The sequence below is a fragment of the Micropterus salmoides genome, unplaced genomic scaffold, assembly GCF_014851395.1.
Source record: "Micropterus salmoides isolate LMB-PRFRI ecotype aquatic unplaced genomic scaffold, ASM1485139v1 Ms_hic_scaffold_4285, whole genome shotgun sequence".
NCBI classification, from domain to species: domain Eukaryota; kingdom Metazoa; phylum Chordata; class Actinopteri; order Centrarchiformes; family Centrarchidae; genus Micropterus; species Micropterus salmoides.
This window is the reverse complement of record NW_024043690.1, coordinates 1-25,000: the sequence shown is the minus strand read 5'-3', so window position 1 is coordinate 25,000 and position 25,000 is coordinate 1. Positions and strand designations below refer to the sequence as shown.

At 41.3% G+C, this 25,000-nt stretch overlaps 2 protein-coding genes across 3 annotated transcripts; one reads left to right on the top strand and one right to left on the bottom strand.

The window, feature by feature from the left end:
- Positions 1-31: 31 nt before the first annotated feature.
- Positions 32-4,682, bottom strand: LOC119887721 (creatine kinase, testis isozyme-like; the record flags this gene model as incomplete). Of its 2 annotated transcripts, none has more annotated exon segments than XM_038698353.1 (5): positions 32-203; positions 447-579; positions 666-820; positions 926-1,113; positions 4,591-4,682. In XM_038698353.1, coding segments are annotated over 5 exon segments (659 nt in total), but the record flags the coding sequence as incomplete, so codon positions are not given.
- On the top strand, positions 3,343-22,681 carry trmt61a (tRNA methyltransferase 61A). Its single transcript, XM_038698355.1, has 4 exons — positions 3,343-3,499; positions 5,391-5,730; positions 14,092-14,358; positions 21,989-22,681. The coding sequence occupies exons 2-4, from the start codon at positions 5,400-5,402 to the stop codon at positions 22,300-22,302; spliced, it is 912 nt and encodes a 303-aa protein (XP_038554283.1). The 5' UTR covers positions 3,343-3,499; positions 5,391-5,399; the 3' UTR covers positions 22,303-22,681.
- Positions 22,682-25,000: the final 2,319 nt, after the last annotated feature.

The window sequence follows — 25,000 nt, the reverse complement described above, 5'->3', positions numbered from 1 at the left end:
AACAGGGGGCCGTCAGTGAGTGTAGTCTCACCAGATGCCCCTGGCGTCGGGCCAGTCGCGGGCCATCCCTGAGGCCAGCAGCAGAGGAGACACTGGCTTGTCAAACAGGAAGTGGTCGTCGATGAGCTGCTGCTGCTCGGCATCAGTCATGTTCTTCAGGGCGTAATATTTTCCCTTCAGGTCTCCGGTCAGGGAGTCCAGAGCTGCAGGGAGCAAGATACGAGTTTGAAGAACAGATCTATAACAAATATAATGCCAGATCCGCAACAGAAACACAGCCACATTGGATCCTCATCACTTCAAGGTCTGGCTTCAGAGTTGACCTTGACTTTGGTGTACTAGACTCTGTAATTCCTCCCGCTACCACTAGAGGGCCACCGTCTGCCACACAAAAGGAGCCCCAACCAGCATCATGCAGACTTCACAGGTTCAAGTGGCCCCTTTACCTTCGATGGAGAGGTTCTCCACAGCACGTCTCTCTCCTCGGCTGCAGTGAGGCGGCAGGCAGAAGCCCCGGATGCTGCGGCCTGTTCGGACGCGGGAGCTCAGCACGTAGTTCGGGTCGAGGTCGTCGCCACCCTGGGGGACGACACACATGTTAGTTTCTGTTTGGCGCTGAGGTTACAGTCAGCCACGTGAACAGGCAGGAGGGGGGGCTGCGGTACCTTCAGGTTGGCTGGGTTGAGGTCGGTTTTGTGCTTGTCTGTGGGTTTGTATCCTCCGTGTCGGTCCTCGATCACGGGGTCCAGCAGCTCTTTGAAGACCTCGTACGTCTCCTCGTCTCCAGCGACGCAGCCCACAGTCATAATGAAGGGGTGGCCTGCACACAAAGTCAGGGTCACAGAGGGGACAGGCAGACAAACCAACATCCTCACTACCTCAATGTGCTCAGCAGGTCTCAGGGTGGGAGACTGTGCAACTGTACCAGGATTATCAACCCCTGTCTGAATGACACCATCTATGGTGAAGCCGCTGGGTGTAGCCCGCTCTCTCAGCTTCCTGTACATGTCCAGGTTTAAGATCTTGGCCATGTGGTTGTTGTGCCGACTGAGATCTGGGTATTCCTCCTCGGCTGACAGCCTCTTCAGCGTCAGCTTGGCCATACTCTCAGAACTGAACAGAGACAGTCTACAGGGTCAGGCAAAGCCACCTGCCACACCTCACTGACTGGGTTCACATGCATGGTTTAAACATGAGCCTCACTGCTGATACTTTAGTCTACAGTGAAAACTGACATAAAACAAAGCAGCTGCGCTCATTATGTAACCTGCTAATCTTCATTTGCTATAAAAGCTTTGCAGCATTGCTCTGATAATAGAGGCCCGTTTAGAGGAGGGTGTGTTTCTAACTGATCAGCTCTCCATATGTTTTAATGTTGGTCACAGTTTATCCCCCTCGGCAAGGTCACAGCACAAAGAGCTGTTCGTGCAGCACACGGAGCCGCTGCGGCCATAAAACGAGCCGAGCAGGACAGATGCCGGTTTCACCGAAAAGCCGCTTGGGTTGTTTTTTTTTTTACCTGGGTTATCAATCCCAGTCTGAATGACATCATCCAGAGTAAATCCACTGGGGGTCTCTTTGCTCCTCAGCCGCTCGTACATAGCAGGAGTCAGGACCTTGGCCATATGATTGTTGTGTTTGCTGAGGTCCGGGTACTCCTGCTCCGAGGTGTACTTCATCTTTAGCTGGTTGTGCGTGTTACCGAAAGGCATGGCTGGTCCCTGGGCGGAGGATGGAGGGAAGAGACGGTGAAAAGCAGCGAAAACGAAGGCACAGCTCATCGGGAGGATTATGCCTGATATATTTTAGCTCAAGTGACTAAAATAACCGCAGATAGTCGATTAAATATCCTGCAGTGTCCTGAAGGCGTTAAAGTGTGCAGCAGATACATGATACAAATGCATCCAATTTTTCAATAAAATTAAACTACAACTAATCCTTGTAGTGAAAAGCGGACATGTGCATAAGGCCAAGATCATCTTTCTCTACCGCCCAGCTAATCGGTGAATAGTTAAAAACCAAAGATATTCTGCGTGTTTAACGGAATTATCGGTTAAATTAAACAATATTCCTACCTGTTGTCGGATTTGTGGACGACTACTACTACTACCAGGGGTTGACACAAAGATCCCTATTGTTCCGGCCGAGGAGCTCACAAACCTCTAGCAGCTCTCCGGTCAGACTGATGACTTGAGATCGTAATTTATAGTAGACCGTCTCTCCTCCCATTGGTCGGTATTTGTAGTCCATTCATTCAATTGGACGCGCTGATTTAGCCGCTGTGTGGAGCGGGGACTCCCATGTACACAGATTAACCTCATAATTCAACTTGTTGTGCAACAAATCGCAATTGTCAATAAAAATACATTTTGTCCAATATAAACATTTATTTTTGTAAGATTTCTTACTTGTTATTCCAACATACTGCTAAATTCAACGGAACTGAAGTTGCGTTCAAGTGACCCCATGTAAATGTTTGAATTATGCAGCTAATCAAAATAAATTTAAGTATTTAAGAGATACTTTACTTAAATATTCATATTTAATGATACTGTATAATTGTACTCCATTTTATTTCAGAGGTCAATGTTATATTTGACAGCATTAGTTACAAGTTGCATTTCAGATAAGTTAGAATTAGCACCACCTTGACCAAACACAGTCAAATGCTACTTACATATGAAAGCCTAACTAATAATAATGATCCAAAATTATAATATAGAACTTACCGGGCAACACTAGACGCAATCTATATATAATATAGCCTATTGTTTTATTTTATTTTAGTTATTTAAATGTTACCAGATTTTAGTTTTGTGTGTAGCATGAAGGGACTTGAAACTTTCAAATAAAAATCACATAAACAAGCTCGTGTCGTTGTGAAATATCAGCATAACTTTTACTTTTTATGCTTTAAGTACATGTTTTCACTCATACTTCAGTACTTTTAAGTAAAATTGTAAATACTGGACTTTAAATTCATTTTTAGAGTGGTATCGCTTTTTACTATTATTATGTGTATATATTATAGAGGCGAAGATAAGTACATACGTCTTCCACTCCTGTTTCCTTTGCTGGTAATGAGAATTCATTTATTTTCGTATGTACTTTTAACAACTGAAAAACCTTGGAGAAAATCGCTTCCTCGCATTTTGGGGAGGATTCCGTGCAGAGCCTGAAGTGTCCACTCTGTCCCACACATAACCATAAAAATGTTCGGCGTCTGGAGGTGGAGAGCGGATTTACAAATCATCTGCTCGGCCTCTTTGCATCCACTTTGCTGGACGGAGGAGTTTGCAAATCCGTGAAGCGGCACAGCATCCGGTTCTGTCTGCTCAACTTCCTCCGAAAACAACACCACGTGTGTGTAAGAAATGAATGGGTGGCTGTCGCTGAGCTCCACATTGCACATCCAGCGGCATTAAGAGCAGAATTAGTCGTTTACGGACCGCAGTTTGGGTTTGAACTCCACAGCCGAATAACGACACCTCCGGAGAAGGTAACGGTCGAGAGCGGCCAACGGTTATTCAACGTTCTCTAATCGTAACGGTTAAGGTAGCTAACGTTAGCATGTTAGCATGTCGAACCAGTAAACGTTACGCTCGTTTGTAAGTTGTGCTTCATTACAGACACTTTGCACTGTGACTTTACTGTATGTTTGATGTAAACAAAATGTGTTAATATCTAGAAATTGTGCTAATACTTTCCAATCTATCAAAAAATATGACCCAGTAACGTTCCCTAATGTTAGCTAGCTAAACTTGACCAACATAACAAGTCTTCGTTAACGTTAGCTGTAGCGTCAGTTAGGGCACTAACTCATTATAGTTAAGTTAACTTAGCTAACGTTACAGAAAACCCTCCTCAGGTTTTGTGTCGAAGCATGTTTCTAAATTACATCAACTTGTGTTTCCGTCTTAATCTGAGGCTGGATGTGTCCCGAACCCCAAACAGTTAGCTAACTAAGTTGACTGCTTTAACGTTAGTGTCAGTTAGGATCATCGTTAAGTTAGCTAACGTTACTTAACATTACGGAAAACCATCTTCAAGTGTCGAAATCCGTTTTCTAAGCCTTTCTTTAACCAGAGGCTAAATGTGTCCCTAACCCCAAACAGTTACCTAGCATTACTAACTTTAGCACTTTATCATCTTTAAATTGACTAACCTAATGTTAACTTAGATAACATTACAATAAAAAAACCCTTAAGGGTCGAAATCTGTTTCTAAATTACATCAACTTGCGTTTCCCTTTACTTTCATCTGAGGCTAAATGTGTCCTTAACCCCAAACAGTTAACTAGAGTAACAAGTCTTCGTTAACTGCTATAAAATTAGCATCAGTTATGATACTATCATCGTTAAGTTGGCTAACCTAACGTTAGATTACGTTACTTCAGGTATCACCTGAGGCTAAATATGTCCCTAACCCCAAACAGTTAACGTTAGCCAGCTAACTTTTGCGGCACCTAACTGAAACCTTAACACCAAATCACGGATCAACAGACTTCGACACAAAACCTAATTTTCTTAAAGAAACATCAGAAATGTAACGTTAGCTGTAACATCGGCAGCATCCATTCATTGAACTCACATCTTCTCCATCTATCAGACGTCCGTTCTCTCTTCGTGAAGCCTTCTGAAGTGAAGTTGATTGCTGTGAAAAGAAACTTCAGTTGTTTTTCAGTTATGAAAGATGCTGTTTTTAAAAAATAACTGCTTGTGCGGCTTCCAGCATCATCCAGGAGGACGCCAATCACACCATAACAGAAACTATATAAATGCCAAGAACTTGGTGTGATAAATTACTAAGAAACAAACCCTGATCATTATATATCATAAATTCAACTGCGCAAGCAATGAGAACAAAAAAAATGAGGAAGTTACCAAGCCTGAAATGAGCTCAGTTCAATTAAAAAAATTTATAGTCCCACCTAGAGTATATTTGGGGGATAGTTAAGGGTAGGGCAATAAGTATCGAGATATAATTTTCCTCTAACAATATAACAAATGTTTGATAAAATTTGACTGTTTGGCAAGTGTTTGTCATGTTCTGACCAAAATTAACCATCTTGTTTCTTCAACTTCCACTCAGGGGCAAAAATCAGCCTTTAAACTCAAAAGATATAATGATTTGACATTTATCGGGAGAATTATCGAGATCCAATGATATGAAATAATTTATCGTGGTAACTTTTTTTTGGCCATAAGGATGTCTGTGCTCTGTAACTGTGTGTCCAAACAGATTGTCTCTGGCACGTATGTTTCAAATATCACAACAAGAAAAGCCACACAAGAACCTGGGACCTACAGTTTAATGTTTAAAGCTTGTACTTGCCAATTTTAAGCATAGTATTTGGTGATAAATAGTTTTTCCTACCCCCCCTGTTACAGACTTACACCATGAGTTTTGTGGAGTACTCAGACTTCATTCAGGAAGGGGACGTTGCCATCGTCTACCTGGGCCACGAGTCCATGATGCCAGTCAAGGTGCAGCAGGGGGCCCACACGCAGACCCGCTACGGAGTCATTCGCCATTCCACAGACCTGATTGGTAAGCGTTACGGGTCAAAAGTCACCTGCAGCAAAGGCAAGTGGGTCCTTGTGCTTCACCCCACACCTGAGCTCTGGACAGTCACCTTGCCGCACCGCACACAGATCCTCTACACCACTGACATCGCCACCATCACCATGATGCTGGAGCTGAAGCCGGGATCCATCGTCTGCGAGTCCGGTGAGGAACACTTCAGATACAAAACAGATATTTTAGTACAATGAAATCCACACAATTACAGATAAAATGAAGAGAATCATATCACACACTTGCAAAACTTTGTTAGATTATTGTTTTTAATGCATTTACTAACAACAAATGCATCTGAGAATTTTTATGCCGGCACAGAATGGTCTATTTCAGCTACAGCTAGTCAGCCATGTTTACTAAACCTAATATTAACTGTTTAACAACCTGCGGCTGTTTGCCACTACAGAAGTAATACACTCAGCAATGATTAAAATCAAAATCATCATAGACACAAAGAATCACTAGCTAGTCCGCTGCGACTGCCAGGAAAGTTTGGTTTAAGAGAACAAGATCAGTTCATGAGCCGCCATTAGCAGGATAGCAGATAGTCACAAACATGTCTCAATATGCCTTTAAACATCCTCAGTGGGATCTGAGTGTCCTTAATGTCCTGGAAGTTCCTGTAAGGCCCAAAGTAAGCTTGAATGTTGGGTTATGAATAGTTTTGGCCTCAATATTCTCACTTCAATGAGGGCTCTGTTTTGTGATAACTTGGTTGAAGCTGCACTTTGCATGTTGGTGGTTGTAAATGGCAACAAGAGGAAGCTGTCTGGGCAACAGCATGTTAATATGTATTAGCCCGGCTGGTCTGTTAAGCACCATACTAAAGGAAATCAGCAAGGATGTAGTGTAGTGTGCAACAAACACAACAATTTTTCTTCCTTCCTGTCCTGCTGACGTGCACCTGCCTGAAATGTAACTACACGTCAGGGCTGTTTCCTCCTGAAAGCTTTTGATGCTGGTGGACATTGTTTAAAACTAAAACAATATCAAAGACAGGTTCAGTACTCTTCTCCTTTTCAGCAACACACGTTTAGTAAAGCCATCTCCTCAGTAAACTCGCTCCGATCACTGCTCTAGACGAGGCGAACCTCTCCACGTCGTTGCTTTTCATCACGATGTGAATGAGAGGATTTAAACAGAGTTGGTTTGGGGAATATAATTAAAGCATATATAAGTTCTTGTAGTGCTGCACTGGTGCTGTGAACGGGAGAAATCTGACGCTGAGCTATAAAACCTGCACTGTGGCTATCTATGTGGTGGAACTGCTGCGGTTGGGGTGATGGGATGTTTTGATCTATTGCAGCCTGTATTTTATTACTTATTAAAAGGCTTTACCACTGCAGCTTGAACAAGGGCCTGATTTTAATTATCCTGTCCACACCTTTTTGAGTCTGATGTTTCATTCCACAGAGCCTCAGCTGTTGATATTGAACACCATGTGATAGCCACAGATGTGCCAACGAAAGTTATGTAATACAGCATTTGTTGACATTGTCACTTTTTGTCCTCCCTCTGATTTTCTCCCCCCCCCCCAGGCTCAGCTCCATCGTCCATTTACATTTATTTAATTGCTCAGAGTGTGTTGGTGTGTTTTCGGCTCGTTGTTGCAGTTTCTTCCAGTCCAAGGGCAGTGGGGGGGGATTGTAGAGGATTTTAATGTCTTGTGTGCCGCAGTGCTTCATCGTGTTCTGCTGCTGGCAGCCCTGGGCATGTCACCTTATTGATTGTACTGAGTGAAAAGTGTGTGTGTGTTGAGATTGGAGGGGTCTCAGGGGATGATGAATGTGTCCAGTAGGAAATCTGTTCAGTCAGCAGCACACACACTATAACAGTATGGAGAGGGCTGCACAGGCATCACATTACGCTGGCCTTTTTTTATGTTAAGTAAGTCTTCACATTTAAATTCAGACGAATAAATGCTCGAACATGAGATGAAATTACTTCTGGAGTGCAGCATTTAATTAGCTGCACATACCAACACTTGAGTGTCATTATGTGTCGACGAGGTGCTAATCGGCGTTTGTACGACACAGCGGTGGCTCGCGATGTTCAGCATAATGGTCTTTAACCACTGTGCGCTGTCTTTTGGAGGGGAGGCTTTTTGTCAGTGAGCTGTGTAAACATGCAGCGATTAGAGGCGATGGTTTTGTTGGCTGTTTTCACTCGGCCTACACGCCACGTCCTCTAAAGGAGCGTTCTAGTCATGTAGAGGAGTCACCTTGGAGGTAGACTGCTCCGGCTGGCCAAGTGTTTGAAGTTAATTATTTAGCTTTCCACCTGTATGAGTGCTACACATCAAGCAGGTTACAATGCCACTGTACTCAGCAAATATCATAACTCAAGGGCTTTTTAGTCACAGTATTGAGGCTGTACAAGACTACTGGCCAGGTGGCACACAGGTGGTACAGAAGTACAAATACAATTACACCAGCGAAGAGACCCAGGGTTCACTTCCAGGGGTCTGTACTACAAAGCAGGATTTGATGTTGGCGATGACGATGGTTCACTTCTTCCTGGGGTACATCGCCAGGGTAAGTTATGCTGAATGGCTAACTTGCTTCAGAGCAGTTTATGTTTGAGATAAGAGATCACCGCTATAAAAGCACCGCCTACGGACCAATCGGCTTCCATGGAAAATGACCTCACCATTTATAGCAGACTGTTTCATACTTTTTGTTTGCTGTAGGTGATGCGGAGATGTTTTGTATACCAATATCATCCCACAACAGAGAGTGTCTGAAGCACTAAAGCCTTGTACTTGTTATATGAATGCATTTATTGTAACTTTAGGTTGCATTTGTTTATTATAGTTTATATTACTTGTATAAAGGCTGGTCATTTAGCGCTCCACCTTTTGCTATTTGTTGGTAATTGTTTGGTAATGTGGGTGAGTTTTCCGTTTAGTTGCTTTATTGAGTACATTAAGAACCATATTAGGAACATTTTTGAGTGTGTTAAATTAATCTGATTCTTGAAGTGATGAGAAGTTGACTAAAATGGTCATGCAACACATTAATTTCATGGAATACACCAATGTAATTATAGTCAGATCTACTAGTATGATCTAATGTTGGGACAAGCAATATTATAAGCCTGTTAGCTTCATGTTTACAGTCTTCTTTACTTCTTCATCGAATTTGTCTTAAAATATTATAGTTTGCTCTTTGTAAAATACGACCCTGTAGTGAGTTTATTTGGCTAAAGATTACTTTATCTGACTCATGCTACAGCCAACACGACTTCTATGCTTTATGCAAAAGAGCGTGATGCAAATGAATGACATTAATATAGTTTATTGCAGTTGTTGTATTGTTATTGTCCAACAGAAGGAGTTAACAACCATCTGCAGTTGGCCTTCAAGCTGCTCCCCTGCAACATTTAGGACTTTACTCTATTACTTTCACTTCATTCTAAATTGCCTGCTGGGACATTCAGATCGTGGACATCTGCCCCGGTTTTGCTTCTCCTCCAGGAAACCACCATGTTGTATTTGATAGTAGATGGAGAACAGAAAGCAGGGATGACCAACAGTTCAACCATCCCCTGCCCCCACCACGTTTCCCATTTTCGTCCTCTCGTATCACAGCTTCCTCTCAAACACTAGCCACCCACTGACTTGACATCTTGTTCTGTGAGCAGATTACATTGACATGCGTCACGGGTTGCCTTGACCATTTGCATCAAAGAAAAGCTCCCATTAAAGGGTATTGCATCACCATGTGTGAAATACTATACTGAGTAACTAGCTTGCTTATTACCAACTGTACCCACTCTGCTGTGAAGAGTAGAAGATGCCATAGGAACGTTACATAAACAGGGACACAGCACATAGCTTTTCCTAACTCTTATACTGAAACCTGAGCTCATCTACTAAAGTACTACTAAAGTATTAAATGACTAAAGTAACATAACTTCCCCCTCAGCAGCGTCCCACAGTAACACTGAAAACTGGAATATAACAATATATCATCTGCTTTATTCCACATTAATAAATATTTGGATATACTCGATATCTCGCCTAGTCCAAGACTCAGGGGTGGCAGAGTCGGTCGGACCACCACTTTGGTCCAGACCGAAATATCTTAACATCTTGATGGTTTGCCATGAAATTGTGCACAGACACAGCTAGTGCCACTAGCTGATCAAAGTTTGATTTATCCAGTTAAATAGCTCCATATCTATTTGAAGGGTTACTTGGGGCTACATTTTTCACAGATTATTCTGAGTTTGACCTCGTGGTTTTGAGTGAAATGACAACTCTTGGATGGAAATTTTGTTCAGACATTTATGTTGCCTTCAGGATAAATTAGAACTTTGGGCATCCCCTGCCTTTTCATCTGGTGCCACTGTAACACTAAAATCTGTGACCAAAACCCAAACGACAATGTTTTCCTAACCATAACCAAGTAAGCCTACTTTTGGTGCCTAAACCCAACCAGGTAGGCCTACTTTTGGTGCCTAAACCCAACCAGGTAGGCCTACTTTTGGTGCCTAAACCCAACCAGGTAGGCCTACTTTTGGTGCCTAAACCCAACCAGGTAGGCCTACTTTTGGTGCCTAAACCCAACCAAGTAGGCCTACTTTTGGTGCCTAAACCCAACCAAGTAGGCCTACTTTTGGTGCCTAAACCCAACCAGGTAGGCCTACTTTTGGTGCCTAAACCCAACCAAGTAGGCCTACTTTTGGTGCCTAAACCCAACCTTACTGCAGTGGCTTCACATCGTCAACAAAGCCTCTGGCGCTTAACTTCCCATTGGGGTCACAGAATCTGATAGGTAACACATTTTGGTGTCACACCACCATAAAGTCAAAAGTTTAATTTGTCATGTACTTTGCTTTATGACCAAATATCTACAGAAGGAATGACTTTCCCATAAGCCTCTGCTGGACTTGTGTTTAGTGCTAAATTAGCAAATGTTAGCATGCTAACACGCCTAAGATGGTGACCATGATAAACATTATACCTGATTAACTTTGTGAGCATGTTTGCATGCTGATGTTAGCATTTAACTCAAAGCACCACTGTGTCTTAAGTAGCCTCTCAGAGCCGCTAGCACGGCTGTAGCCTTATTTCCTATTTAACAGCCACAAAGCTATAAATAAACAATTAATATGCATGTTGTCAAGATCATGCTGCAAGAAAGATCACTCAGATCTCAACGCTCAGATCTCAACGCTGAGTCACTGTTGCAGAACAGCTGCTTTAACACACTTTCTTCTTTTGTTGCTGTGTGGTGGGAGTGTTTCATGCATCATCATCACTTGAAGCAGTAAAAGTTTCCAACACTTTAGTTCTTGCCGCTTCTCACACAAAGTCCCTTTTCATGACACTTTAACCAAGTTTAACACTGGTTCCACACAGCTAACATGTTGTTTTCAGGCAGCCATTGTTCTCATGTGTACCTTCTTCTCTTAATACATCAAAGCATATTGTAGTTCATATTGAAGCAATAACCATTACCGAGTAATGCTTTGGTACTTCCCTAATGTGAAGTAAACTGTGTTGCAGCGTGGGAGAGCAAACGGAGCAATAAGCACTCTCGGTTTAGCAGAAAGTGGTTTGACTTTAGGCCTTTAGGCCTCTCATGTTCTCATTATAATCATTTGTCTCCAGTTACAGACGCACTCACAGCACCAGATCCCTTTTATTAAATTTGCCTTTTCCCAGATTCCACCATTTTAAATGGAAAATGCACTTTGTGCCTCTGCTGTTCAATAAAAATACCTTTTTTGTTAGAACAAAGGTTAAAGATTTGTCCACTATAATCACATTTCATTCTGTATTTTAACATTTCCGACATGATTTTCCACATAGCTGCTGATGTTGAGTGTATTTCTGGTGGACTTGACTACGTTCCATCGTTTACATCAGAATAACCATCAGGGATATTGGACCAGTCAGCACCCTGGCATGAAGCCTGAGGTCCAGAGTCGGTTCTGTGCTGATTGATCGCCTGTTTATGCGGATCAGGTTCAGGCTCACACATCACTCAGACAGATATCTGCTGCAGCCGCACAGCCGTTTGCTCTCAACAGTAAACTTCACAGATGACAATCGATCCACTGTCCAACCGTGTGACAGCGTGAGGCTGTAGTTTGTGCTTTAGTTACAGCATATTTTAATATATTTTATTTAATTTTACCACATTGCTGCAGCATCACATATAAATTGCCATGAAACTTCGCACAAGTGTTCGCAGGAGTTGATCAGACAGAAGAAGACATTTCAAGTCATTAAGACATTTGTTAAACTGGGGAAGACATTTATCACCATTTTTGGATAATTTATAGACTAAACGATTAATTGACAGATCGATCTGTATGGAAAATAGTTGTTATTTGCAGCCTTATACACATCTTCTAAATAACTTTACAATTGCAAAATGTATTGAAGAAATAGAGCAGTTTATGAGACATAGACTTACACTTATTTAAAACAGTTATAAGAAAACGGTATGCCATATCAAAAATAACTTGTCTTTTTGTGTTATCCAAATATTTTATGTATGTGGATTCAATTTACGATAGAAGTGATGAAAAAAGCTAAATAATTGCAGGCGGACATGGCCTGTACTCGTCATAAGCTACACCATCTACAGATGTATTTGTTTCTGGTCTAACTTTCTAACAGATGTCATTGAAATCTGTCACAGCGTTTCAAAGTAATCCATCTTAGTAAAAGACATGGTATGGAAAATGTAACTTCCCTGTTAACAGTAGTATTCATTTCAGGACTCCTGTATTGGATTGCATTACATCGTACACAGTTTATAGAGTCACTGAATGTCTATGGATTGAAAGTCCAATTAGGAAGGGAAATCTGCACATTTAGTCCTTCACCTAGAACTATCAAACTGTTGTTTGTCACTAAGGTAATTAAGCAAAAAGCTTATCTGAGGCTAATTATCGCGCTCTCTCTCTGCTGCGGTGGTTTTGTGTGGAACAGTTTTGTTTTTCTACATGTGCGTATCCTCATTCATAGATTTTACAACCACAGTTTTCCATTTACTGTCGTTTCCAGTCACAGACCATTCGGCTCAGCAGTGTGAGGTTTTAGCTCTGGGCTAAACATTGCCCTCTTTGTCGCCCCACACGAACAAAGGCGGCGGTGACGTAATGTCAGAAGAAGAAGAAGAAGAAGAAGGGGGGTGCGGAGGATGAAATCTGTTGGCCTCTCTCGCTGTGTACTCTATGCTCCATCCCTCCCCCCGCCTTAACTGCAAGTCACATGATTAGTGTTATTCTTCTCTTTCGTAAACTGCACGTTAGCTGGCTTTAAGGACCAACCAGGGCACTGCAGGAACTGTAGCATCCACTTATCAGCAGAGAGTAGAGAGAGAACGAGTGTGAAAATATGTGTGTGTGTGTTGTAGAAACAGCTGAGAGCTGAGGACAGCATTTAACATAATTTCTGTGATTACGTCATCGGTTTTACTCTGTGTCCCAAGTAGACAATTTGTGCAGCTGCAAGAATAAAAACACATAACGCATCATTTAAACTCCTCTGGAGCTATAACTGTCCACCATATCCCCACAGGGCCGGTAGACAGGACACTGTATATTATCCCCCAGCAACATAACCATTTCCATTTAATATCCACAGTTTTGTACAAAACACATTTATTTGAAGTTAATGGGGTCTGAATTAGATAAACTGTGGGTATTTGTATCATTAGTCAAATTTTATTTTTCAATTACGATTGTGGATTCAAGACTACAAGATAATGGAGGTAAATCAATTGTTATTATATTATAGTGCCGTGTTGTCTTGTGTTATAAGTCACTTCTTAGGATGGGTTAAATGAAGAGAATGAATTTCCTGACGGGAATCAATAAAGGATAACTGAAATCCAGCGCACCCCTTTCCTTTAAAGCTCTTCCACACCTCCCTAAAAAGCCTCTCAGCCAGACTGTGGCATGTTTAGTTCAGCTGTTACAGTACTGTTGCTGGAGCGGCCAAAAAGGATGAGAGACTCGCAATTCAGCAACACTTTCTCACATTTGAAATACCAAATAAACATAACATTATAGTAGGGCTGAACAATTTTGAACAAACATCTAATTGCGATTATTTTTGACTGATATTGCGTTTGCAATATTGGAGGGAATGATCATTATTCTCATTTTCACAAGGATTTGTACCAAACAAATATGGGTTTCTTAAGTCTTTAGAGTATAATGTGTAAGGCAGAAGATCTCTGCATCATGTTAAATAATCATGAACTCAATATTGACCAAAATATTTATGATTTTTGCCATAAAGCAGCCCCATGTTCCAAAGTTGGCGTGTTATTGTATCAAATTCCCTGTTTCCATGCTGAGCTGCAGTGGAAGGATAACTTTTTAGCTACATTAACTAGGTAGTTTGTACAAACTGTGACTTTCAATGTGTCTTCATCAAACTGTTCATCAAAAAGTTCTTTAATAGATTCATGGCCACATTTTAAGAGTCTCTACAGCATCGAAGTCCCTGCTGCTCTAATCCTCCCTGTGGCGTCTATGTTGTAGGCACGGGTAGCGGCTCCCTCTCCCACGCCATCCTGCGTACCATCGCCCCCACGGGTCACCTGCACACGGTGGAGTTCCACCAACAGCGGGCGGAGAAGGCGGCGGAGGAATTCAAGGAGCACCGCGTAGATCATCTGGTCACCGTCAGGAACCAGGATGTGTGCAAGGACGGGTTCGGAGTGAGCGGGGTGGCAGACGCTGTCTTCCTGGACATCCCCAGCCCCTGGGAGGCAGTGAGGCACGCCAAGACCGCTATGAAGAAACACGGTAAACACTCTTTATGGTATTTTAGCTGACTGATATATGATGTTGTTGAAGATCCCCCACACTGGCGGCATCTTGATGCATGTAAACTATCCATAAAAGCATTAGTCTTACCACATTCAATCCCCGTATGGACACTGCTGTACCTCGACCAATCAAATCTGTCAGTGCAGTGCATCCGATGTTTGACTGCCAACCATCCTGTTGCAGCAGTGGGAGGAAGGAGTTGTCAGAGGCGCGTGGCTGAGCAGCAACAATGAGCACAGAGAAACAAGCAGCTATTTTAGTGTTTTTATTGTCAATGAATATTTTTTAAATAATTTTACAGGAGTCCCTTGTAAAAGAGACTGTCTCAATGGGACTTTCCTGTTAAAATAAAGGTTAAATAAAATTGTAATCTATATCCTGTCAGATAACAGTGAAAAATGGCCTCTGTGGTTTCCCAGAACCCAAGACGTCACGTCTTCAATGTAGGGCTGCAGTGGTTCATAGATTTGTTGATCGACGGACATGTAATTGCCAGCTATTTTGATAATTGGTTTGAATAGTTTGTCATGCAAAAATTCCAAACATTTATTGGTTTCAGCTTCCTAAATGTGAAGAGTCGCTGCTTAACTGTACGTTATGTGATCATAAACTCTAATCATTAGGGTGGGGCAAAAAATCGATACAGCATAGTATTGTGATATTTGCCATGGCAACTGTAGCGATACACGGACGCCACGTATCGATATTTTATTATATAAATTGCAGATGGGAGTTTTAACTTTTTGGTACTAGAATAATAAAATCTATTGCTTTTTTAGTCCACTAGAAAGCTTAACAGGACCATATAGAGGACTGAAAAAGTGATATGAATAAACAGAGAAATCTATCTTTTTACATAAACAGATGTTGACAAAGTTTGACTTTAGGGACCTAATTAGAAGTTGGAAAAAGGTAATAAATTGCAATATATTTAAAATCGCAATAAAATCTAATCGTAACATAAATATCGTGATAATATTGTATCGTGGGGCCTCTGGTGATTCCCACCCCTTGTAATCATGGTAATTTTGAACTGTTGGTCGGACAAGCTATTCGATGACGGGGCTTTAGTTAACTGTGAAATGTGTTCTTCCTTAAATTTTTCTGACCAAACTGAGACAATCTGCAGATTAATCAGTACTAAAAATAACCGTTAGTTGCACCAATACTTCAATTATCTTGTTTTGTTATTCCCAAAAGCAGTAAATGCCTGGTCCCAGTCTCTCAGACAAGGTGTAACGTTTTTAAGAAATTTTGTCATGATACAGTGGGGGGGGGGGGGAGATTATTTGATCCCCTGCTGATTTTGTACGTTTTCCCACTGACAAAGAAATTATCAGTCTATAATTTTAGTGGTAGGTTTATTCAAAATCAGCAGGGGATCAAATAATTTTTTATTGAATTTGTTAAAAATGTTCCCAGTGATACATTATTAGTCACTGTTTTCAGTTACACCCATTTACCAGCAGTTTTACAAACTGTGGTCTGTCTGCATTGTTGGCCTCTTCTGAGAAACATTTGACTGCATTTGGCATTTCATAAATATCTAAATGTTAAGTTTCAGCATATGGCCTTCTTTAGTAATTTAACTTTACATTGTCTATTTAAGGTCAAAATGTGATCTTTTACAACAGATTTTGCATTATTGGCTCAACACTGGCGTTAAATAAAGCCTAACCTAACCTAGAGGGGAAACATGAATGACTGAAGGTCACTGAAGTGTTCCGTTGAGTAAATTAATATTAAAATATGTGTGTATTTATATATGTGGCCTCAGTGAAACAGTCACCATCACCTGATGTTGACTTTTCTGTGACTCAGGAGGAACATGACTGTGACTGAGCACATTTTAAAATACCAGCCGGCTGGTATTTTAAAATGAATTTATTCCAAACCCCCACCCACCCCCCGGCCCTGTCACCTCGCTCTGCACTCCCAGGCCAACCATCGATCCTCGCCAACACTGCTCTCATTAACTTTGTCCCTGTGTGTTACTCTGTTGGTCCCTGGTCACAGAATAAACTCAGCCATTGAGGCGGAAAGCATGTTGCCGTGTTTGTGACAACCGGGAACGGCAGCATGCCTGGGCAGGTCGGCAGCTCACCGAGGTGGACAGTGTTTAGAGGTAAAGCCAAGGTTTACGTGATACATGTAGAGCACATAGCTACCTACACAGTGCAGAGGGGAATTTACTGGTATCCCAGAGACCGTTGGCATCGAGTATGTGTGTTTATTACATATTTGGTCGCTTCAAGATAAGATGAGCCTTTATCCATCCCCAGAGGGGGAATTCAGTATTGACTAAAGAATGTGCAATTGTTATCAGTATTGAGAAAACAACTGCAACAAATAATCAACCTAGTAATCGATAACCAAAGAAGTTGCCAACAAATTTAATTAGTTGGTGACGTCATCAGGCAGTAGTGAACATTAGCACACATTGATGACTTAAAACATGTGGGAGCATTTCACTCTTAACTCAAGCAAATGGGTTGTCAATATTTGCAAAGCTGACCTTGCCTGGCATGGGAGCACATCAGTTGTGCAGGAGACTCTGAAGAGGAGGCACATCGGCTCTCGGTAAGATAGTCAGCCACCTTGATGTTAAAAACTGTGTTATTTCACGTTATGAGCTGTATCGTGTTCTATAGATTTTCTCAATTACCCGTCAATGGCATTGAGAGTAGCAAATAATTATTATATACTTATTATACACAATTATTATGTTCACTCTCCAAATGTGCCCGGGCTTTACAATCTTAAACTTTGCATGGTTCATGGCAAAGTTTACGGCTGGAGAACGTGTTGCTGCTTCACACGTGTAAAGAACACCGGAGAATTAGATGCTCTCCAAATCGCAATAAAATCTACAACTCTTGTCCGTTCGTACGCGTCCAGTGTTTGGGAACATGCTGTTGTATCAGCAGGAATGTTCATTAAAAGACATATTTTTGAATTAATTAATTCATATTTATTGCTAGTTAGCACAAAAAAAACACCTCAAGCTAAATGTTAAAGCTGATAGCTAGAAATAAGCCACTGAGTCATTCAGTTCATAATACATAGCTTCATTAATCAGTACATCATTTGGATATCACCAGTGTGCGGGACTAAGTATAAGGTTTGCAAAAATGCACTTTAATGTAATGAATGTTGTTTTCCTACTTTCTGTTCATGGTTTTTTTAAGGATGCACCAACCCAACTTTTATCTCCTGAAACTAAGTACTGATCCATCACTAATGCTTACTGTTTTCCACATTTAAAATCTATGTACCTCACTGTGGGAAACTAATTGGGATTATTTTTATGACTTAACATTAAGCCAGGGATTGCTGTGGCGCCAAAAAAAAATGCACGTTGGCTGACTGCCATGTCTCCACTACTGGAAACACAAAATTTCATGACATTGATGAAGAAATGGACCTGCTGCATCATGGCTGGTGCCTGTACCTATCCTGTAAATAGGATTTGTGACCACATGTCCTTAGATCAGGGAGTTAACCTCAGTGTTTTATTGTTTGGAAGTAGGACAAAAGTCACTGCTTCGGGTCACCGGGGTTAAAAAAAGCAATATCGCATGCTGCCAGCACAACCATCAAAATTGATTTACTCAAATATATCCAATAAATTGACTCGACATTGTTAAGGTGCCCAGGATCAGTGGGTTATGAGCCTGAATAGATGCTCATATTCCTGAGGCACATAAATGCAGTTTTAAAAAGTAAGCCCCAATATGAAAAGGAATGCAGGAGGAGCGAGGATGCAGCTCTCTCTCCTCCTCTATGAATCCCTTTTATGGTGCCACGGCTACATATTCCTGTCATGAGCTGTTGACACTCACACACACACACACACACAGATACAGATAAATAGAGTGCAGCCATTGTAGAAGCAGTCCCATGACCATACAGGGTTATGCTGCAGGGAGAGAGCTGGTGAACATGGCTCAATTAGGACAGGCTCAATTTACTTCCCACTGTACAAACTGGATGTTTCCTCCCGAGCCAAGCTGAGCACTGCTGCCCCACAATGCTTCAGTCAGATGAAAAAGTTAACAAAATCCACATGGGAGGGTCTGAGGTGTTGTGTAGCACGTGATGGGAAGCTGCATTTGTTTTTGTTTTGTTTGTTTTTTGCTAATGTGGCTGCTGGAGTGAAAGAAGTGTGTTTCAGCAGACTCCAGTTGCAGAGAGCTGGTTTGTTGCAGAGTGAAAAGGCAGTGAAATATTTCTTTTCTTTTTCTTTTTTCCTTCAAGTTGTAATTTGAAGTTTTAGCCTGCAGCCCGGCCCTGTATTTGGCCGCCCCGCCCTACCTCGCTGATTTTATTATGCAAGCGTCAAGCAAACACAAACACTCAAAAACCCAATAACTCGGCATAGATTCACACATGTAAAGATCCTAGTTGTGGATGTACGGTTGATATTCGACACTATTAATAACATCTTATATAATCATCAACTCAGCCCCTCCTTGTGTGTTCGTCCTGGTTGCTAGGAAGCCATTTAAGTTGTGTTTGTGGCAGTCTCGAGGGAGAACACTGGTTCTGTTAGCCCGCAGGAACGACTGCTATGTGAAACATCCCGAAGTCTCCTGTAATGTTTTCCAGATACAATGGAATCTTCAGCAGGGCTGCCCTCTGCAGACTCGTTCTCTATTTCATTGAGTTACTCGGCGTTGTGTGTGTGTGTGTGTGTGTGTGTGTGTGTGTGTGTGTGTATTTATTACACATTAATGACTTTAGAGTTTGAAGGTTAAATCACAGACACATGTTGTCTCTCCCATCAGGCATCTGTGTGTGTGTGTGTGTATCCCATTAGTAGTGCAGATTATTCCTCTGAAATGTGAAGTGAGATTAAATGGGGCAGATTACACCACAGATGTGTTCTGTGATCCTGTGGATGCTCAATAGGATAAAAAAACAAAACAAATTGTGCCTTGTAGAAGGTATAAAAGAAAGATTTCAGCTACACTTTAAAGCTGGAATAAAAAGTGGGGCTTCATTAGGGACTATGTTGAAGTCTGGAGTGCACGTGAAAGTATAATTCATAGTTTTCACGTGACATCACATTCCAAGGAAAACGCTCCTTTGGAGGGCAAAAAAGACGTTATTTTTCGCTGCCCGCCAAGCATGGATCCACAGGTGAGCAAGCGTACGAGCACGCACCTGGTTGCAATTTCAAAACCGCTAGTGGCCGCTGAAAACTACATATATAACACTTTTAAAATAGCATCTCAAACTGTAAAATCTACCTCAAGAGAATTCCTTTTAAATATATGTATAGAAACTCAATTTGGATTTGTGAAACCTGAACCCCTCCTCTTCCCAGCTGTACTGCTCAGAGTCACAGTCTTCGCTCTTCAGGTCAGCCGGTGAAAGTTGTCTTGGCTCGTTGCTCCGGCCTCCTGCTGCGTTCGCTGCATGGTTTCCTTCAGAGACAAGAGGCCGGAGCCAGTAGGTGATCTGTTTATCAGTGTGGCGGTTTGTCCCGTGATGATCCACAAACTCCAGCCTGGAGCCCAACGGGTCAAAGGCCTGCTTTGTTAAGGGAAAGAATAAGCTTTAAAAGTACTCTTGGGTGTAAGAAAAAACAAATTATTAATAGTAGTAATATCATGGTTTTCCCCCCTAGAGAAAGACTAAATTTTTCCTGAGTCCATGTTAAGCTTATAAATCTGGTTTAGATTATTTATCTTTGTCCATTACTGTTTTTTTCAGGCGACACACAGAGATAACAATGTAAATACACTCCTTTTTGAGGTGTCTGGTACTTTGAGGATGTTTCTCTAGAAGTGGGATCATGTGTGTCTTGGCCATAATAACCATGCAAGGATGGTGAATTGTGTAATCGATTTGAGTATCTTTATTAAAAACATTGTATGTTGGTCACACAAAACAGTCCCTTGTTGTTTCTCGCTGTGTATTAGCCTGTAGAGAACAAGCTTAAGTGGATCTGCAGTGATCTTGTCTTTATCTTTAAGACTAAATTACTACCCTCCCCCCTCCTGGTGTTACATCTGTGCCTAATTATGGTTCAGATCATAGATCCAGTCACATCAACCCAGTGTTTGTGTAGGCCAACCAGAAGACCAAATTATTGTTCTGATTGTTATACATTTTGGCAGCAGAGATAGCCTGAGATTTTAAGGTAAATATGGTAAAATTAGCATGTTTCTCCTCAGTTTTTAACACGCTGGAGCCTTCAAGTTATAACAGTGTTGCTGTTATTATTCAATCATGAGGAAGCGCACTTGAATTTTCCCAGACTTCTCAAAACCAACTTCCCATCTTGTTGTTTGCCACTGCACCAATTCAGCTTTTTCACACTAGCAGATACCTGCCAAAAATATCAACCATTTAAAAGTTTGATAACGGTTGGGGCATCCCAATGAGGCCAGAAACATGGGGGGCCTCCCTCAGCGAAGGGATTTATCATTGCTCCTTAATGACTCGCCTCGTACTGCCATATCGTTGTTTTGCTAACTTGCTAGCTATTTGAAAGGCTCACAGCAGCTAACAAAAATTTAACTGCACGCTGTACAAACTTAGCTACCCTTGGTTATCTCAGTCCAGGTCCTGTAGACCAGAAATTTTCAAAGTGGGAAAGGGCCTCCCAGCGAAGCTCCAAACTGTTTCTTGGGAGGATGAGTGGGAAGTTAGTTCTTACATTAATTATCAAGGGGGTATAGGATACCCTAAAAGTGTTTGATTTGATTAAAAAGATATAGAAGTTTTCCCCACATTCCCAGAAATGAACAAATGGCACAGGACAGACCTTGATCATATAGTTGGTATAGGCTGTGATGTCATACAAGCAATATTAGGCTGTCTTGGCTTAATTCTGTCTGCCTATGAGATGAAATATTATGAATAATAATAATAATCACGATTCCTTAGGCATCTAGGACTTGAGCAAAATGGACTAGATAAACAAAAGGGCACTTTTTTCCAAGTTTGTGTGAGGGGAGGCCCACAGTCAGACTTTGAAAAGCCCTGCTGTAGACTAACAGAAGTCCAAATATTCCTGTTTAGAACGAGCTTTGTTCAGCAGTTCGCCAAATATCTGCTAGCATGTTAGCATTAGATGAAATGGGAATTGCAAGTTGTTACTTAGTTGGGTTTTAATCTTTTATTTGCTGTTTTAATCTATCTTTGGTGAAACAAAGATGCTCAGATATTCCAGATAACACAGAATAAAGGTAAGAAAAATAAAACACTGAGATGTGCGGGGAACGAAGAGGCGCTTTATATTGTATTAGACTTGAGGGTACTTACTGCACATGGGATAAATGAAAACTTAAACCTGTTGCACCTAGTTTTTTGGAAAACTGTATCTCTGGTTTTCAACCCCATTTCAGTGACTGTATTTGTATCTGTAAATGTACACTAAATAAATTTTGAGACCGTCAGAACCACAAACGTGAACCTCAAAGTGGCGCTTGAGGAAAAGTCTGTATGATTCAGTCACTGGTGAATGTCTGTAAAAACTTTCATCCATCCAGCAGATGTTGAAATATTTCAGTCTGGATGATTTGTTACTGACTGGTCTTTATTATTATGGGGCAACAAGATGTTAACTGAACAACTGTTCTTTCTGTCTCTTCAGGAGGTCGGGTGTGTTCGTTCTCTCCATGTATAGAGCAGGTCCAGAGGACGTGCGAGGCTCTGGCGGATCAGGGCTTCGAGGAGATCAGCACCCTGGAGGTCCTGCTGAGAGTCCACGACGTGCGAACCGTCTCCCTTCCGCTGCCCGACTTTGGCCCAGACCCCTCCGCTCTGACTCAGCCTGACGCCGCGGAGAAAACGCCTCCAACCTCGGCTCCAAGTCAGGCCTCCATCACCTTGAAGACCACCACCCCGCCCAGAGAAATACCAGGTCACACAGGGTACCTCACCTTCGCTACCAAACCAAGAACCTAAAGCGATTTTTCTTTATTCTCACCACCAGTAAATAGGAAAAGGTTTATAATCCGTACTCTTTGTTTCGCTCCTGTGTTTCCCCCCGCTGGATACTGCGATAATCCAGCGGGGGTACCAGGTTCCTCCAGGTCCCGGTTGGCACTGCAGCACCAAGAGGATTTGCACTCTTGTGTTACATAATTTTGAGCTCCTGTCACTTGGCGCCGGTTTGTTGCTTGCATCAAGCAAGAGTGAAAATCAAGTCGACAGCGATTTCATTTGAGGAGGATATACTTTATAGCTTTTTGGATCACGAGTGAAAAGGATGCCTCCCCTTTTATAAAAATCACTTTTTATCAATTATTTGTTGGGGTAGGAACAATAAATGTGTGAAAAGATCCTTGGTTTTATGTTTGGGTTTTGTTTTTCACCTCGGCATCATCAGAAAGTCCTGTAAATGATAAGTCAAAGGTCCTTTCATCAGCTAACGTGACCTGATAAAGTGCCCTTGAGCAAGTCATTGATCACACACCAGCTCAGTCATTAAAGGTTTCGTGAAAATACAAAATACAACAGATTACTTTTAAATGAAGAGATTACATTTCTTTAGTGACCTTTTTTAAAAAATCCCTTTTATGTAGGAAAACTAAAATCTCACGAGCCTTTTTTGGAGCTTTTGATTGTATCACACAGCCTTCATCAGCAGATGTTCTGTTTGCATGGAGATCCAATCCTAACTACTACCTTTTTAAGCTTTTAAAGCCTGAAGAAGTCCTAAAAGTGCAAAGAATGAAGTCACAACAGCTACTGAGATTGCACAGATGAAGACTGATGTGGTTGAAAGCTCGGGGGGGGAGAAGTCCTTTTTTTATATATTACGGCAGGTAAAATCTTCATGTTGATGATGTTAAAATCTCTCTCGTTTAAATAATAGTTTGAAATTTGGGAAATACATTAATTCAGATATTCAGATTGACAGTAAATGTAGCTAACCCCCTGACACACAGCTTGTTATTTTTACACTTTTTGTACAGATTAAACAAACAAAACAGACAGTATCTCACAAAAGTGAGTACAGCCCTCACATATTTGTAAATATTTGATTATACCTTTTTATATGACAACACTGAAGAATGACAATTTGCTATAATGTAAAGTAGTGAGTGTACAGCTTGTATAACAGTGTAAATTTGCTGTCCTCTCAAAATAACACATCACACAGCCATTAATGTCTAAACCGCTAGCACAAAAGTGAGTACAGCCCTAAGTGAAAATGCCCAAATTGGGCCCAGTTAGCCATGCTATAAGAAGATTGCCAAGACCCTAACACTGGCTTAAAAGTTTGTTGTTGTTTAGCCAGCTGGCTATGCTAAGCTAAGCTAAAAGGTTGGTTACTGAATGTAGAGATATGAGTGCCATCTATAATCCAATCAAACTCTTGGCAGGAAGACAAATTCCCAAAAAGGCCAACTATTCCTTTAAAGTAAAGCCGTCTTTTCCATTTTCCCCTCAATATATACCGTGTCTCCCTGAGGTAAAAATGTCTTTCAACGCAGTCCAAAAAAAGGAGCACATAAACAATGTTGAACAATAAATACTAGGGGTGTGACGAGACACTTAACCCAAGAGACGAGATTCAAGAGTGGGTTCACGAGATCCAGACTAGACGAGATTTTTACACTATTTTCAAGCAATCTTTTATGCTGAATTATATGAAAAAATAGAGTATTAAACACTTAATTTCCTGCATTCTGATGAATGGTGAATTTCATATATTATGTAAAGAGAAACTCAAAATTCAGGTGGCTGGTGACAATTCACAATCACAATATGAGACAATATAACCTAACTATAAGCGAATATAAGTCAGTGTAGCTCTCTGTCGTTCTGCGTTTCTTTCAGATGTTTCTCCTGTAGATCAACTTTTTCCCGTGTAGTATCATCCCTGCTGAGAAGGTGAAAAGGTTCCCTCGTCTTTGTGTCTTTGTTTGAGGAAGTAACCTCTTTAAATGTGATTGTAGCACCTTATTTATTTTTAACTCGGTTAGAAACTCCTGGACTTCAATAGCTCCTGTGTTTCAGCAGGTTTTCTGCTCATGTTCAAAACTATAAATAATAATAGTAATAAATACAGACAGTATTGACAGACTAGGAAAACAGTCTCCACATTAAATGCAAAAACATTAACCAATTATTTTTCAACTCCTTTATTTCAGCTACAGGCATGACCATTTTGAGTCTTTGCACCACACAAGACCCCTTTTTTATTAAAACATCTTCTTTTTTCTGATCTCTTTTTCGGTTCTCCTGCTTAACTTCCCTTCACTGAGGCTCAGCACCAGAAAAAGGTGGCTGCAGCTACACACAGAAGACACACAGAGGACTTTTATATTACTTTTCCACCTCCCAGACTTCCACTCAGTCACAGCCACGTTTCATAACCGACGTGGCAGCTGGAACTGAGGAGAGATCCGGTGCACAGAGAAGCACCGGAAAATCATTACTGCTGTGTTTAATTTGGACTCTGGGTGTTCTCGTTCATCTTTGAGGCCCGGTTTCTCTCAACAACTTTTACAGACGCTGTTTCTTAATGTTTAAAATTGGAGAAATCGGATGAGCAAAAAGAAAGTGAGTCATTTTGACATGTTGTGAGCAGGGTGACACATTTTATCTGATCATATCTCATTAAATCAGTCCTGTTCTTTTTCAGTGCTGTAAC

What these genes read in the sequence shown, in the direction of transcription:
- trmt61a (XM_038698355.1), top strand. Translation starts at nt 5,400, where the DNA reads ATGAGTTTTGTGGAGTACTCAGACTTCATTCAGGAAGGGGACGTTGCC. An exon ending in ATCCATCGTCTGCGAGTCCG is followed by an intron (nt 5,731 to 14,091) that starts GTGAGGAACACT and finishes TCTATGTTGTAG; the next exon opens with GCACGGGTAGCGGCTCCCTC. An exon ending in GACCGCTATGAAGAAACACG is followed by an intron (nt 14,359 to 21,988) that starts GTAAACACTCTT and finishes CTGTCTCTTCAG; the next exon opens with GAGGTCGGGTGTGTTCGTTC.